Genomic DNA, 17523 nt, shown 5'->3' on the forward strand with positions numbered 1-17523 from the left:
TCATGAAGAAATGCTGAACATCTCTGGTCATAAAAGAAATGCAAATCAAAACAACTCTAAGATTCCACCTTACTCCAGTTAGAATAGCCAGGATCAAGAAAACTACTAACAACAGATGCTGGAGGGGATGTGGCCAGGAAGGATCACTACTACACTGTTGGTGGGAGTGCAAACTCGTTCAACCACTATGGAAAGCAGTATGGCAGTTCCTCAAAAGACTAAACATAGAGCTCCCCTAGGACCTAGCAATTCCACTACTTAGCATTTACCCAATCAAACAAAGACATACTAAATCCACCAGCACACAATGTTCATTGCAGCACTATTTACCATAGCAAAGATATGGAACCAACCTAGATATCCCTCAGTTGATGAGTGGATCAACAAGATGTGTTATTTGTACACAATGGAATTCTATGCTGCTGTCAGAAAGAATGACATTGCCCCATTTGTTAGGAAATGGAATGACTTAGAAAAGATCATATTAAGTGAAGTAAGCCAGACTCAAAGGAACATAGGCTCAATGGTTTCCCTCATTTGCCATAATCAGTAGAAACCTTGGGCTCTCCTAGCAGAGATTTGCAATAGAGCAAAACCTTGACACAAAAGGCCATATAATAGGACGCTAAATGAAAGGATCTTTAGGATATAGAAACATAAGCCATATAATGAATGATTGTTGTTCTTAAGGTACTATGTTATCTCTCATCTCTTTTGCTGTCCCTTGGTTATCTCATATTGTTACAGTATCTCACTTTGTTACCTGATATATCGGATATATTTGTATTTGGTTATTTGAAATTGGATAGGGAACGGGGGAAAACAAGATGAGGGGTGGGAGTGGGGGGGGGAGGGAAATGGGGACCAAGACATGTGAAAGGGTATCAATGTATGGGAATTAAGGTACCATCTATCTGGCAAATATCATGTAACCCTTCTATTAATTACAATAAAAAATATATGAAAAAAGCGCTAGTTATTCTAGGCTATATGACCACTTCAATACCTTTATAGAACTTGCAGTAGAGCACCACAATGACTTCTACATTTTATCTCTTTTTTTTTTTGCCAATCCTGGGGCTTGAACTCAGGACCTGGGCACTATCCTTGGACACTTTTTGCTCAAGGCTAGCTCTCTGCCACTTGAGCCACAGAGGCACTTCTGGCTTTTTCTAAGTATGTGATAGTGTGTAAATAGGTCCCAGGGCTTCATGCATGCTAGGTGAGCACTCTACTGTGGGGCACATCACATCAGGAAAATGGGCTTGTTTACTGGTCTTGAAATCCATCCTGCCTGTCACCTCATTGGAAGGCTTGGCTGTGGTTTGTGAAAGGAGGCCACCTCTATCTCTGGGATTGGCCCTGCCACCCTCTCGGACAGCACCTCCCTACCATGCCCACCTCTATGCTGATGGGCTCCTGCACCCTATTTTAGCCCAATGTACTTCCGGAATAAACGAGTTCTGCTGTGACGGTGTCCCTGGCATGTCTGTCTGTCCTCCGGTAAGGGAGGGCTGGGTGTGGGCCACCAGTTGGCCCTAACCTTTCTCGGTCTTGTCTTAGTCAGGGTGTAAAAACCCCGACACTCTCCCACTAGGCTAAGCTCCTGGCCCTGCATTTTATCTTATGTTCCACCGTTGACATTTATTATATTGTAGTAATATAATAATGTAATGACTATTGATCACTTCCTTATGGAAAATCATGAGAATGCTGAGTCAATAATATAGATTTTAAAGACTATGGACTTTGTCTCAGCTTCATCATCCAGAAAATTTTGTTCAGAGCTAGAGGTATGTATAGCTCAAGTTGTAGATTGCTAACTTAGCAAGCATGAGGCCCTGAGTTCAAATCCCAGTACTACCAAAAAATGGAGTTCATATTAGAGTTGTGAAGATTTGATGAATAAACACATACATGTTAATAATTATTAATTTATTGTTCTGTGTGTGTGTGTGTGTGTGTGTGTGTGTACCTATGGCTTAGACTCAGGACTGGGGTTATGTCTCTAAGCTCTTTTGCTTAAGGCTCACACTCTACAATTGACCACAGTTCTACTTGAGCCACATCTCCACTTCTGGCTTTTTCATGGTTAATTAGAGATAAGAGTCTCAGGGACTTTCCTACCTTGCAGGCTTGTTGGAAACACAATCCTCAGGTATCAATCTCCTGAATAGCTAAGATTTATAGGAATGTGCCACCATCACCCAAACTAATATTTATTATGTATTTACACTAATTCTTCCTCTTTTTATCAACTTGGACTATCTTCCATATGGTAGTTCTGTTCACACTTGTTATATTTTAGTGTCTAGAAAGTGATAATCCTGGAACAGTGTCCAACAATGAACAGATACGGCGGAGTGGCCCAAAACACTTGAGTAGCCCCAAACCAGCATAAGGTTATATCAATTTTCTTTCTTCTCCTTTTTCTTTTCTTTTTTTTAACCAGATATGGATGGCTCTTAAACACTCTGTCCTCACTTCTGTCATAGTTTCCTGGGGAGGGAGATAGCTTTTCAGGGAGGCAATATGACAAATTAGAAGAAAAATGAATGAAGAGTAAAAAAGACACAGGTTGTATCTCAATTTCCAAACAAAAGTGTCAGTCAGTGTGTTTGTCTACTTATCCAGCAAGTTTAGCTTGGGAAAACATCTTAAGCTTGTCAAATCTCTCTTTGCATGAATATAAGGAAGGTTAACATAGTATGACCTTCCTTCTGCTCTAGACTGTAAAATGCCCCTGGAAAATGTATATATGTAAAGTACTACACAGATGATAATGGGCATGATTATGTACATTAAAAAGAAATTATGAAATAAATAATGATGATCAAATTAATTGGATCTATTTCCAATAAAGTTATGGAGAGAATATCATTACTACAATAACCAGAATAAGTCTTTTTCACTCCAGATGCCTGTCAGAAGGTAGAGTCATAAATTTTATTATGGAGTTACCTAGAATTTTGTGATGTCTCTCCTCAAAGATTCCATCACATTGAATAATTTATTCCAAAAGTAAATATTCACCCAATATGCTAATTACATGTCCCAAAGCCCATAGTAATATAATACCATGATTATAAGCTAGTGATCTCAGAAAAGAAACAAAGAATTCCACTAACGTGGCCAGGAATTTAGTCTAGTGGTAGAGTGCTTGCTTAGCATGCATGAAGACCCAGGTTCGATTCCTCCGTACCACATACATAGGAAAAAGCTGAAGTGGTGCTGAGACTCAAATGGTAGAGCACTAGCATTGGGAAAGTCCAAGAACAGTGCTCAGACCCTGAGCTCAAGCCCAGGACTGTCAAAAAAAAAAGAAAGAATTCTACTAAAAACAGATAATCTGCTCTATTTTGACAAGAAGGCATTATCAATATGGAGGCTACTGCGAGATTGAAAGAAAAAAATCAAAAAGCACTGATGGTGCCTGGAATATTCCACTTCTGCAATCCTGAAGCACTTCAGTATGCATAGCCACTTGTGTTTTATTTTGCATTACAGAAGCCCACTATTCACCAAGAACCTAAGTTTTGGCAACAAGCAACAGAACTAGGCAGCAAATGCCTTGAAAAGGGCATATCCTAGTAACACACACAATACAGTGATCATTGTGCTTTTTCCTTAATTTCTTTGGAGAGTCATAAGGGCTATTTTTTTAGTAAGATTTTTGATAGTGAAGTATAGAGAAGTTGTTCTCCTCTTCAGAATTACTTCTAAATACAAAATGTCAGATTGTCTTACCTCTATTTTTTTCCATATGGCTTCATAGTTGTCTTGGTGTTGAATATCTTGCATTAGTTTCTGGATGAGAGCTGATTTTGCAGCAGAATGACTCTCCTTTTTCTCAGAGCATGAAACCTTTTCTGATTTCTCATCTATGTATTTTTTCAAGCCAGAGAGAGGCATAAACAACTCTTCATCAGAAAGAATGTCACTCAGGGGCCCAGATTCAATGCTTTCTCCCAGGGAAGAAGCTATGTCACTAGATGAGCTTGGAGACATTCTGCCTAGCCTTGTATGCTTTTTCTTGATGTGGTATGTTGGATAGATCTCAGAGTCTGAATTCATTTCAGAGAGTTCCCAGTCATCAATATTCTGAATGATTTCTCCTCTAGGTTTCTGAGGTAGAAGTTTTGTTAGATTTTCCAACTTCAAAGCTAATACTTCTGTCTGTTTAAGGTGGGATGGCAGTGCTAGGTATTCATCAGAACCATACCAGGCCTCTACAACCTGACCATTCTTTGCCACATGACTTGGAGAGGATGAGGAGCAGCCATTTTTTATTTCATGCTTGGAAAGAGGTACTGGGGACATGGTATTGTCTGAGCCAACAGAAGACTCACTGCTCTGAGTGAAAGGTGGTGAGCTGGATGTTTCTGATTGCACTGGCACTTTGGCATCCCAGCATCTCTGACTGTACAGCTCAGCTGAAGATGTGGAAGCAGAATCTGTTTCCAGACCCTCTGTGACCTTAGATGCACTGGAAGCCTTTACATTAAGCATCATTGAACAATGGTTTTCATCCTGCTTGCCTGAACCAGAAACTAGTTTAGGTATTTGGCACGCAGGCACCTCTTCCAAGGTCTTGTGTAGCTTTTTAAGTCGAGGTTTCTCTTTATGGCAGTCATTAAGCCTTCCCAAGCTAGAAGATATTTCTTTAATGTGACTTCTAACTATATTTTCAATATTCCCAATACCCACTTTGTGCAAACACTCATAGGACTGGCTGGCTGCAGATGGACTGTTAGGGTAGGAAGACTGTAACACCAGACAGAGCTTGGATCTGTCAGGGGGGTCCACTAGTGATGGAGTGCTTCTGCTCAACTCGGGCTTCAGATCAGCCATGTGCTTCTTGCCATTACTGCCCTTTAGAATGTTCTTTAACGTTTCTTCTTTAAGGAAAAGTCCTCTCTTTGGCAATGTGGGCTGTGTGGGTGAATCCTCATTATAACTAAAGCAGTCTCTGATGGATCGCTTAGGGGTTGTATTTTCACAAGGAAGAGGCTCTTGATTCTTTGCATCAAGATGCAGGGCAGAACTAGATTCTTGCTTTGCAGCATCAGAAGAGTGATGAACGGCATTTACCAGAGTGTCCCCTGAAGATGACGGCCCTGGTGGTAAGCCTGGTTGCTCTTTGTCTGCAAAAGCTTTGTTGTCTCCACATCCACCTTTTTCTTCTGCTGAAAGAGACACTTGAGATGCCTCTTCACTAACTGCTTCACTGCCATTGGAAGGGATGGAGTCAGCAGCTACCGTGAGTAATCCAACACTCTGGATAAGCTCAGGGAACTCCTTTTCCATCTCACTATAGCTCCAAGAGTCAAAGGGTTTGGTTTTGACCTGGCTAGAGGTCATGTCACTCAGGCCACCCAGCAAATCCTCACTTGGACTATAGTCAGATAGTTCAAATGCAGTAATACCACAATCCAGGGACAAGTAATTTTGAGAACACTTGATAGTTAATTGTCCAGAGTCATCCACTTCTGTTAGAGAATCAAGTCGTCCCTGAAACAGACAATAGTAATGGTTTCAGTAAATACAATATCAATTACAACAAACTGCTGGTTCAGATGAAATCTAAACATAGGCCATTATCAGAAGTATGTCAGTCCCAGTGGCTTCTGGTTTGACATGCAGAAAAGTGCATTAATCAATTGCCACATAGTTTTTTGTATGTGGCATTCTGTTTTGAAACATTTAAAGGTTTTTCTTTAATCTGTCAGAGAACCTTAGTAAAAATGTGGGAGTACAGTTCAAAATATCCATTCCTGTCTCAATTTTCTATTTTAAAATATACCATATTCTATAGTAAAGCCTTAAATAATAAATCTGTGAGAATAAAGCACTGTAAAAATGAAATCTCTGTGTAGGCTTTTTTTAGTTTGAATTTGGCTATCACTCTAGCACTTCATGCAGGTGGCTAGGTCACAGTACATTTCAAAAATATTTTACAGTGAAATAACTGAGTTAACCCAATTAGGTTAAATATATATTTACAAATCATGGGAAGGTGAACTATTGACTTTGCAGATATGTAATGAACAGTTTAAGATCAATTTTCATTTGGCCTACATTTCAAAGGAACACACATATTGTCTTGGGGAAATTTAATGAGTGGGGAACTATCTTTACCCCATCTCCTCCCTCTGTATGGGTTTCATCCCTCACACTGTTCCCACTGATACAGTTAGAAACCATCTGCCCACTTCCCTTATTATTTATAGCTCCAACCAGACTTCTTTAAAACTCCACCATACTAAAATAGGATGACAGGTGAGCATTTTAGCTTTCTATTCTTTAATTTTGTGGTTAAGATTTTTGTCTTCTTGCTAATTTAAGCAAGAAGATTTTTTTAATTTATTGGAGAATAAGGTTTATGGAATTCTACTATGCTTACCCAAATGAAAGACAGTCTGATCTAATCTAGTGCCTTATGACATGAATAGAAAAAGCTAAAAAGTGAGAAGTAGTTATAATCCCATCCCTCTGTTCTTCTGGAGGAAGGCTTAGAGTGACCCATTGGAAGCTAGAACCACATACCCTGTTTATTTCAACCACATTTTCGTAATATTTAGATCCTCCAAGATTTTTTTTCTTTTTCTTTTTTGGTACCAGTACTGGGGCTTAAACTCATAGACTCAGCCCTCACTTGGCCTTTTCACTAAAGAGTGGCACTCTACCACTGGAGCCATACCTTCATAACTGGCTTTTTGCTGGTTAGTTGTAGAAAAAAGTCTCACAGACTTTCTGGCTCAGACAGGTTTTGAATGATGATCCCATATCTCAGCCTACCAAGTAGCTAGGATTACAGGCATGAGCCATTGGCTCACAAGGTCTTACATGGGTTTTATTGCTCACTGTTCATTTTGTTTCTGGAATGCTCTCTTCCCTTCAGATATTGCTCCTGCCTTTATTTTACATCTCTCCACAACATCCAGATAATCCTCACAGCAATAATGGAAAGCCTCATTTACTCTTTCTAAGCCTTAGTTTCCTCATTCACAAATGAGAGTGGTAGATTATTATTACTTTAAAAATAATGTTTTTGCCAGTGTTGTAGCTTAAACTCAGAATCTGGGCTCTGACCCTAAGACTCTTAGTGTTCAAGACTAACACTCTACCACTTGAGACATAGTGCCACTTCTGACTTTTTCTGAGTAGTTTATTGGATATGAGAGTCTCACTGACTTTTCTTCTCTGGCTGGCTTAGAATCATGATCCTCAGCTCTCAGCCTCTTGAGTAGCCAGGATTACAGGTGTGAGCCACCAGCACCCAGCTTGCTATTACTTTTTAATTTCGTCCTTACAACTTTCTTCTTGAGATCTGTACTATTGTCCTATTTTACCTATGAGGAGACTGAGCCAAAGGAAGGACAATTAGTAGCCTGATCATCAAGAGACAAGACAGACCTTAGAATAAGGCTCTCTGACCCAAACTCCAAGTTCCAAAAACTTCATGCTACTTTGAGCTGGCATGTACTTCTCTTAAATTTGTAGGGTTAGCTATCTACCTTTGAATAAGCAGGAAATGTCTGAGGAATATATTTAGTCCCCATTTGGCATCATAATCCCAGGGACACTTAATAAATAACTAGTTGAATATACTGAAGATATATGTTAGATAATGTGTGAATGTATCTCAAAGAGCAAAATACAGTGCTTTTCAGAAAACCTCAGGGATCTCTACCCAGTCTCTAGTTTGAAAGAGGATACCATACCGTATTCACTGAGCCAAATGGATCCCTTTCTTATGCTGATCTCAGATAATCTGAGTAATTATCACTCAAGAATAAACATTTTTCATTAAGAACAATCACACAAGATAAAGCTCTTGTTTCCACATCCTGGAAATCCTTTTATTTAGCCTCATCCTACATGGCCTTATGTATCTAGGTTTTGCACTATTGCATTCCTCTGCTAGGAGAGCCCTAGATGTGTACTAATTATTACAAATGAGGGAAACCATTGAGCCTATGTTCATTTGGATCTGGCTAACTTCACCTAATATGATTTTTTTCCAAGTCTTTCCATTTCCTTACAAATGTTATTTTTCTTCTCTTTTGTTGCCCTTTGGTTAATCTCATATTATTACAGTATCTGACTTTGTTACCTGGCATGTTGTATATACGTTTATTTATTTGAAATAGGAAAGGGAAGTGGGGGGGGGAAACAAGATGATTGGGAGGAGTGGGGGAGAAAAATGGGGACAAAAACATGAGGAGTATCAATGTGTGAGAAGTAATGCACCTACTACCTGGCCACTATAACTAACCCCTTTATACATTACAATAAAAAACATGTTATTTATATTTAGTTTTAATTTTAAAAATCTCCCTTAAATTAAGCAAACAATAAAAACAAAGGAAAACCTCAGAAAGCATAAGAGCATAGTTTTAGGGTGGGGATGTAGCCCAAAAGAATGCCAGCCAAACATGTATAAGGGCCTAAGTTTGATCCACAACATGCATGCACACACGCACACACATACACACGCACACAATCAAAACAAATAGTGCTTTAGACCTGGTCTAGGTTCTCAAAGAAAGTCAGAAGTCAAAAATGCCAGGGAATGAGTGAGTAAAACAAATCAATTTGGGCAGTTTTAGCAGCTTTGATTGTTTTGATTGTTTAACTTTGTTCATAATGCATAAATAATATTATATAAATGATGGCAATTTCATAAGATTCACTTAAATTACCAACTAGTTAAATTTCAATATATTTCCTATTATTTTTATCAAGTATTGCCCTTCAGCATTCATATGAAGTCAGAGGTCATTTTGATTCTTTTGGTTTGCATGTTTGTTTTTAATTTGATTTTATCAAGGTGATGTACAGAGGGCTTACAGTTGCAAATGAAGGTAATGAACATTCCTTGAACATTGTTACCAGTTCCCTTGTTTTTCTCCCACTTCCCCTCCCTTCCAGTCCCCTCCCTCAGGTTGTAGAGTTCATTTCCAACATATTATCTTCCAACATATTGTCTGTTGCATTGGTTCACCCTTTGTCCTTTGTCTCACCATTTTTTTTTTCATTCCCCTTCCTTTCCCCAAATCAAATAAACACAAGACACAGGGTACCAAAATCAAATAAAGTGACAACAACAGGGCCGGGAGTTTGGCCTAGTGGTAGAGTGCTTGCCTAGCATGCACGAAGACCCAGGTTCAATTCCTTGGTACCACATACATAGCAAAAAGCTGGAAGTGGTGCTGAGGCTCAAGTGATAGAGCTCTAGCCTTGAGAAAGTCCAAGGACAGTGCTCACGCCCTGAGCTCAAGCTCAGGACTGGTAAAAAAAAAAAAAAAAAAAAAAACCCACAAATGAAGTGACAACAGGGGGATAAACCAAAGAAAAAAAATGAAAGAAAAAAGAAATAACTTCATACAGTACATTAAAAACAACAAAGAGAAGCCTCTTTTTTTTTATTTGACCTCAAGATTTTATTGTCTTCATAACAAAAGATGGAACTTAGACATCATGATGTCTAATAATGATGTCTTCATAAAAAAAGGTAGAACTTAGAACTGGATCACTGGATCACTAGCAGCTTTCCCTTTGTATCTCCACCAACTTAATACTTATAATTTAAAATTTTCTATTAAAATGGTCTAAGTTAATACCAGTGTTCATTGCTAAATAATAGTTACCAGTCACCTTTGTGCATAAAATTATTATTTCTGCTGAAACAGAAACTATTTCATTGTTTCAAGTACATGTATACTTTTTTTTCATATTCCTCCCTCCCCATTTGTGGTGTGTTAATTGTATTTTTTTTGTCAGTCATAGGGCTGTTCCTGAGCTCTTCAGCTCAAGGCTAGCACTCTGCTACTTTGAGTCATAACACCACTTCCAATTCTTTGGTGGTTAACTGGAGATAATATTCTCATGGACTTTCATGGTCAAGTTGCCCTTTGAATTGTGATCCTCAGCTGTCAACCTCCTGAGTAGCTAGGATTCTAGGCATGAGCCACCTGCACCTGGCCTTGTTTTAATTCTTAACACATGAATTTACTGAGCTCTTAGAAAAATGCCCCACACTGTCAAAGTACTTGTTCAGACTCATTCTACCTCTACCATGCTGGGATTCTGTGATTCTGAATACATTCCAGAGAGAAGTAGCAAAATGAGAACAAGTTTGACAGAAAAATGTAAAACAAAGTTTTACTTCCGATCAACAAGGAGAAAAATTATACATAAATCTCTTAATATTATTTGTACCAAGTTATTATTCTTAAAATATTTCATTTTCTACAAGATAAAATTATGAATCACATAATCTCTGTGATTAATTCCAACTCTGCCAACTTAAAGTAGTAGTATCTCCCTGTCATATACCTAGAGCAGTGATTAATTGAAATATTTAATTTAATCCAACTCATCAGCAGCTCAACATGAAAATATTGAAGTGCTGTAGGAAATACAGAGATGAATATCTTCTGGAGTTAATCCTTATGCAGTTCAAAATCTGGAATATACTTTGCCTTGAGATAAATTATCCTGTAATATGTACTCATGGGGAATACACAAAGTGCTACATTGTGAGTAATGTGAAGGATCAATGTATCTCCACATAAGGAAGTATCATTTAGGCAAATTGCAAGCTAACTACATCATCTGGCACATAATAAGTTCTCATCAACATTTGCTATTGTGTTAATGTTAATTATTCAGATTTACTACTATCCATCTGACATTACCTCTCTCCACTTCAGTCCTCTAATCTGGATACAATGATAACATCTATAAAATAAGGATAATTCACCTCCCCTGCTGTTGTGTTTGAATATGAAATGTTTCCACCAAACTTATATGTAAGATGTGGGGTCCCTACAGTAAAAAAAATATATAGAAAAAAATGTGGGGTGCTGGGGAGAGGCGAAAGATGGCGGCGGTTCAGTGTGAGATGTACTGAGCTCCCGCCAAGATTCCAGTTCTGGCAGTGTAGGGGACAGTTCTTTACCAGAAATTGATCCTAAGTAAGCTTTAGCACCACAGAGATCTCAGTCAGAGAGGAAAAAGGCAGAAAACCGGATCAAGAAGACAGCGTGGAGCCCCACCAGCCGCAGAGCAGACAGCCCTTCACAGCACCACAGACCCTCCGCTGTGGACAGAGCCACACAGAGCCTGCGCGAGCCCAGAGCCGACACCTGGCCATGCACCCACCTGCCAGCTTCACAGAACCAGACAATCCAGCAATTTGTGAGTACTTCTGAGGAGAAGTTTCCACTTCTGCTTGCTAAACGGCATTGGGAGGAGCCCCCTTCCCCACAAGCTGAGAGCAGCGCCTTCTTGACTGCTGGCAAGAACCCGGCCAAAGCAATTGGAGTCTGAGAGGTGATGCTGGAAACGCCATCTTTCTAACTGGCAAAGGATTTCCCAGTGATCTCTTAGCCAAAAATATGGACCCAGCACTGCTAAAGTCCCTCCCCTGCGCCAGCCACATACCTGGCAAACAAAGCCTCTCACGGATCTTTCAGCTTCATTTTATCAATCAAGCAATCTGATCCGAAAAACCACAAAGCCAAATCACAAGAGAAAAAGATTTTGTGAAGTGTTTGGATCCTGAATTTAGTGGACACAGTTTCCTATCCTGCACCCCCCCCAGAAAAAAAACCTGAAGAATACCCGTTTTTTTGTTGTTCTTCTACCCTTTTCATTTGCATTTTTACATGTTCTTATTTTTCTCGTTGCCATTTTACCTACATCTTTTTTCTAATGTTATGATTCATTCCTTTTTTTTTCTCCTCTCTTTCCCACATCCCTTCTGTCACTGTGGTCATTCCTAGAAACACAGTGACAACTCTGGGTACAGTCTGAAAAAAAATGATATCCATATTGATAGTCACCTGCTTTTTAAACTCCTGGTTCTAAACCCTAGTATCTCTTAGATAAGAACTCACAATAGTAAGGAATCTCCCCCACTTTTTCTTTCCTTTTTACCTTTTTTTTTTGGTTTGCTTTTTATTTTTTGTTTTTGGTTTGTGTGTGTGTGTGTGTGTGTGTGTGTGTGTGTGTGTGTGTTCTGTTTTCTTTTATTTTGTTGTTGTTTTCTTTTTAAAATTTGTATCATTGAAATCTCCTATATCTACCTCCCTCTTTTCTCTATATATTCTTCTTATTATTCTTCTTATTATCATACATTTTATCTAAGTTCATCTAAACTTTATACTCAAATACTCTACCTGTCTATCACCTTAGGTCAGTTACCTTACACGATATCTTCTTCATTACTATAATAATCCTACACTCCGGCAGTACTCTTTTCCTACCCCCCTTGTCGTCTTTTAAATTATTTTTATATCTCTGGTCCTCTGTTCATCTTTCAAATCTTATAATGCATGGATCTAAATTTGATGGTTGTTGAGCAATGCTGTGTATCTAGGTGTTCAATTATACTCCAGGTCCAGAGGGGACTTAAATACAATAGAGATTGGATTGAGGGGATTATTGTCTTGGTCATAAATCAGTAATCTGTGGTTGTATTAGATTTGTATGTAAATGCACAAAAAGAAAGAGAGAGTGATATTACCAATCTAAAAGAGCAAACATCTATTGTCAGCCAACTAAAAAGGTCTAGGTTGGTGATATCTGAAAAATTATAACCTTGTTTAGTATTAATCTTGCTCCCATTTTCAAATGGGCAGAACAAGAAACTCAAGAAAAATGTCAAATCAAGGAATAGCATCTCCCACCCAATATAAACAGGCAATGGAGCAGTCAGTGGCAAATCTAGAGGAGAGTCTTCCAAGTGCTATACAAATGCAATTGATAAACATTATTAATGAAAAGTCTGAAAACATAAAGAAAGAGATAAAGGAGGAAGCCATAGCTAAACAAGAGGAAACCATAAACAAGGTGATAACTGAAAAAGGAGAAGCCATAAAGGCGGCCATAATAAAGGTTTTTCAAAGAAAAATGGATGAATTCATAGAATCCACAAACAAAAAGGTGACTGAACTCCAACAAATGTGCAAAGAAAATAAAGGTACTGAGCTAACAAATCAAATGGAAATAAAGGAGTTAAAGAAATCTATACATGATCTAAAACAGGATATGCAAGTCATCAAAAATGAGCAATTAGAAGCAAGGGAGATGAAGAATAAAGTAGAAAGCTTTGATAGCATGTTAGACAATGCAGAAGCGAGAATTTCCAGGGTTGAAGATAATTTCGTTGTTATAGAAAAAGAACAGAAAATGAGTCAAACCAAATCTAGGAAATATGAGAAAACGCTACAGGAGATCCAAGATAAAATTAGGAGGCCTAATTTAAGGCTAATTGGTATTGAGGGGGGGTGGAGAAAGAGGTTAATGATATTGGAAATATTCTTCAGAGAATCATCTCAGAGAACTTTCCAAATATCCAGAAGGGCAGGCCCATCTAGATACAAGAAGCTTTTAGAACCCCAAACAGACCTGACCAGAAATGGACATCCCACCGCCACATTATAAACCCAACTGGATCAATAGAGACCCATGATAAGATCCTAAAAGCAGCCAGGGAGAAGGGAACAATCACCTATAAAGGCAAACCAATCAGAATAACCCCAGATTGCTCAGCAGAGACCATGCAAGCAAGAATAGATTGGAAGGATATATGTCATGCCCTGAAGTCAAATAACTACCAACCAAGAATACTGTACCCAGCTAAGCTCTCATTCATAACTGAGGGAACAATAAAAACATTCCATTCCAGGGAAAAGCTTCAACATTATGTAGCAACCAAACCAACATTACAGAAAATTCTCAAAGATGTTCTACACACAGAAAAACAACAGAAATATAAAAGAGAGAAAGAAATGGCACCTAAAACTCATAACATCTAAGTACCACAAGAACTATCAAGACACAGGCCCTAATGAAAGCTTGTAAAAATGGCAGGAACTAATAAATATTTCTCAATCCTGACTCTCAATAGCAATGGATTTAACAGTCCAATTAAATGACATAGACTATCTAGTTGGATCAAAAAGCAAGATCCATCATTCTGCTGTCTTCAAGAGACACATTTTACCCCCAAAACAAACATTTTTTGAAAGTGAGAGGTTGGAATAAACTTTATCAAACTAACAGCCCCCATAAACAGGCTGGAGTTGCCATCCTCATAGCAGATAAAATAGACTTGAAACTAAAATTAGTGAGAAAAGACAAAGAAGGTTACTACATACTACTAAAGGGATCTTTCCTCCAGGAGGACATAACCACCCTAAACAACTACACACCTAATCCCAGAGCTCAGAACTTCATCAAGCAAACTTTACTTTCTCTTAAACCATACATAGATCAAAACACAGTGATTATTGGTGACTTTAACACACCACTCTCACCTATGGAAAGATTAACCAGGCATAAAGTCAACAGAGAAACTATACAGACCAATAGATCTAACACACATTTGCAGATTATTCCACCCAGCAACAACACAATATATGTTTTTTTCAGCAACACATGGAAAATTTTCCTAAATAGACCACATTTTAGGGCATAAAACAAACCTGGGCAGATTCAGAAACACAGAAATTATTCCCTGCACTCTCTCAGACCACAAAGGCATCAAATTGGAACTGAACACACAACTCCATCAACAAAAACCCTGTAACTCATGGAGATTGAACAACACATTGTTGAATCACCAATAGGTCATCGAAGAGATCAGAACAGAAATGCAACAGTTTATGAAATTTAACAAAAAGGAGCACACAAAATACCAACTCCTTTGGGACACGGCAAAAGCAGTACTCAGAGGAAAATTTATAGCTCTGAGTGCCTACAATAACAAATTGGAAAAATCGCAAACCAACAATTTAATGTGTCACCTTAACCTCCTGGAAAAAGAGCAACAAACCAACCCTAATCCCAGCAGAAGGAAGCAAATTATTAAAATCAAAGCAGAATTAAATGAATTGGAGTACAAAAAACCTATAGAAGAATCAACAAAACAAGGAGTTGGTTCTTTGAAAAAATTAACAAAATTGACAAACCCTTAGCAAATCTTACCAAAAAAGAAGGGAGCATACTGAAATAAACAAAATCACAGAAGAAAATGGTAACATCAGGACAGAAATTACCAAGATACAGAGCATCATGAGGGAATACTTCTCAAACCTTCATGCAAACAGATTTGAGAATCTAGAAGAAATGGATGAATTCCTAGCCAATATTAACATACCCACACTGAACCAAGAGGAACTAACTCAACTAAACAGGCCTATTTCAAGCACTGAAATAGAAATGGCAATAAGAGACCTGCCACCTAAGAAAAGCCCAGGGACAGATGAATTCACAGCTGAATTCTATAAGGTCTTCAAAGCAGATCTCACACCAATACTCCTCAAGCTCTTCAACAAAATTGAAAATGAAGGCTCTTTACCAAACTCATTCTATGAAGCCAGTATAAAACTCATACCCAAACCATGTTGGGAGCCAGAGTGGAATCAAACTGTACCTTGACTTGCATCAGACGATGGCTATATTGTCTTATTGCTTTCTGGCCCTATTCTATGTAAATGACCTGAGAATTACCATATGAATGTAACACCTTGAGGTTCCCTGGGAGAGGAGGAGGGAAGAAGGGGGAGTGGAAAATAAACGCGACAGTCTCGGCAGTCTTTGCCTGAACTGCGGACATCCCGGACCCGGTGTGTCTGTCTCTCTTCTTTTTCTTCCTAGTCCTTGTCCCCTATTTCAGGAACCCCAATCTGCGAACCCTGGTTTGCTGCCGGTTGGCCCCGGCATCACCAGACAGATTTTCATCAAAGAAAGAGAACTATATGCCTATTTCTTTGATGAACATCGATGCAAAACTTCTCAACAAAATACTGGCCAACCGTCTACAACAACTCATCAAAAAAATTATACACTATGATCAAACAAGATTCATCATAGGGAGGCAAAAGTGGTTCGACATACCAAATCAATTAATATAATTCAACACATCAACAGGAGCAAAAATCACATGATTGTCTCAATAGATGCAGAAAAGGCATTTGACAAGATCCAGGGCCCCTTTATGGTAAAAGCTCTGGAGAAACTAGGAATCCATGGAACATTCCTCAGTATAATAAAGGCTGTGTATCATAAACCCACAGCTAGTATTATACTTAATGGCGAAAAGCTAAAGCCATTCCCTCTAAAATCAGGAACGAGACAAGGATGCCCACCCTCTCCACTCCTCTTTATCATAGTGTTAGAATTCCTAGCCAGTTCAATAAGGCAAGAAGCAAGCAAAAGGGGATCCAAATAGGAAAACTTTCCTCTTTGCAGATGACATGATACTGTATTCAAATAATCCTATAGACTCCACCCCCAAGCTCCTTGAGCTGATTCAAAACTTTCCCTCTTTGCAGATGACATGATACTATATTCAAATAATCCTATAGACTCCACCCCCAAGCTCCTTGAGCTGATTCAAAACTTTGGCAAGGTAGCAGGGTATAAAATTACCTTCAAAAATCAACTGCCTTCCTCTATGCCAAGCGTGAGAGGAACGAGGCAACAATAGGAAAGCAACTCCATTTGCAATAGACTCAAAGAAAATAAAGTACCTAGGAATTATCTTAACTAGGAATATAAAGGAACTTCTTGATGAAAACTTTAAAACCCTGAAAAAGGAAATTAAAGCAGAACTGAGGAAATGGAAAAACTTCCCATGTTCCTGGATTGGAAGAATCAACATTATGAAAATGACAATCTTGCCAAGGGCTATCTACAAATTCAACACAATACCCATCAATATCCCAATGTCATTCTTTAAAGAAATAGAAGAGGCAATCCAAAATTTCATATGGAATAATAAAAGACCCCGTATAGCAAAAACACTTCTTAGCAGAAAGAAAAGCGCAGGAGGAATTTCAAAACCAAATTTTAGACTCTATTACAGAGCTATAATTATCAAAACAGCTTGGTACTGATACAAGAACAGGCCTGAAGACCAATGGAATAGAACTGAAGACCCAGATATTAAACCACAGATGTATGGCCACCTAATCTTTGACAAGGGAGCCAAAAAAATAGAATGGAAGAAATATAGCCTCTTCAACAAGTGGTGCTGGCAGAACTGGTTAAGCACCTACAGAAATGGATCAAAGACCTTGAGCTAAAAGCCGACACACCGAAAACTTTACAAAAAGGAATAGGAGATACACTAGGCCTCCTTGGCACAGGTCAAAACTTTCTTAAGGACCAAGAATGACAACAAATCAGAGAAAGGCTGGATAAGTGGGACTGCATTAAACTGCAGAGCTTTTGTATGGTAAAGGCCATAGCTTGTAAATTAATTAGGAAGCCTACAGAATGGGAGAAGATCTTCACCAACCTTACAATGGACAAAGGCCTCATATCTAAAATCTATCAAGAGCTCAAAATATTGAATCACCCCCAAACTAATCTCCAAAGAAACATCCATCCCGTTAAAATATGGGCCAAAGACTTAAAGAGAGTCTTCTCTGAAGAAGAAACGAAAATGGCCTACAGACACATGAAGAAATGCTCAACATCTCTGGTCATAAAAGAAATGCAAAT

At 38.5% G+C, this 17523-nt stretch overlaps 1 protein-coding gene across 3 annotated transcripts in view; it reads right to left on the reverse strand.

Annotated features, from left to right (window-relative positions):
* Window positions 1–17523, reverse strand: part of Akap6 (A-kinase anchoring protein 6) — a 461670-nt gene that overhangs the window by 271533 nt on the left and 172614 nt on the right. For all 3 annotated transcript variants that reach the window (XM_090345201.1, XM_090345199.1, XM_090345200.1), the window contains one exon: window positions 3748–5511. In XM_090345201.1, the coding sequence (XP_090201327.1) occupies window positions 3748–5511 (1764 nt within the window). The remainder of the gene's footprint in view (window positions 1–3747; window positions 5512–17523) is intronic.

This window comes from Megascapheus bottae, chromosome 14 (genome assembly GCF_031878675.1).
Source record: "Megascapheus bottae isolate mThoBot1 chromosome 14, mThoBot2.hap1, whole genome shotgun sequence".
NCBI classification, from domain to species: Eukaryota; Metazoa; Chordata; class Mammalia; order Rodentia; family Geomyidae; genus Megascapheus; species Megascapheus bottae.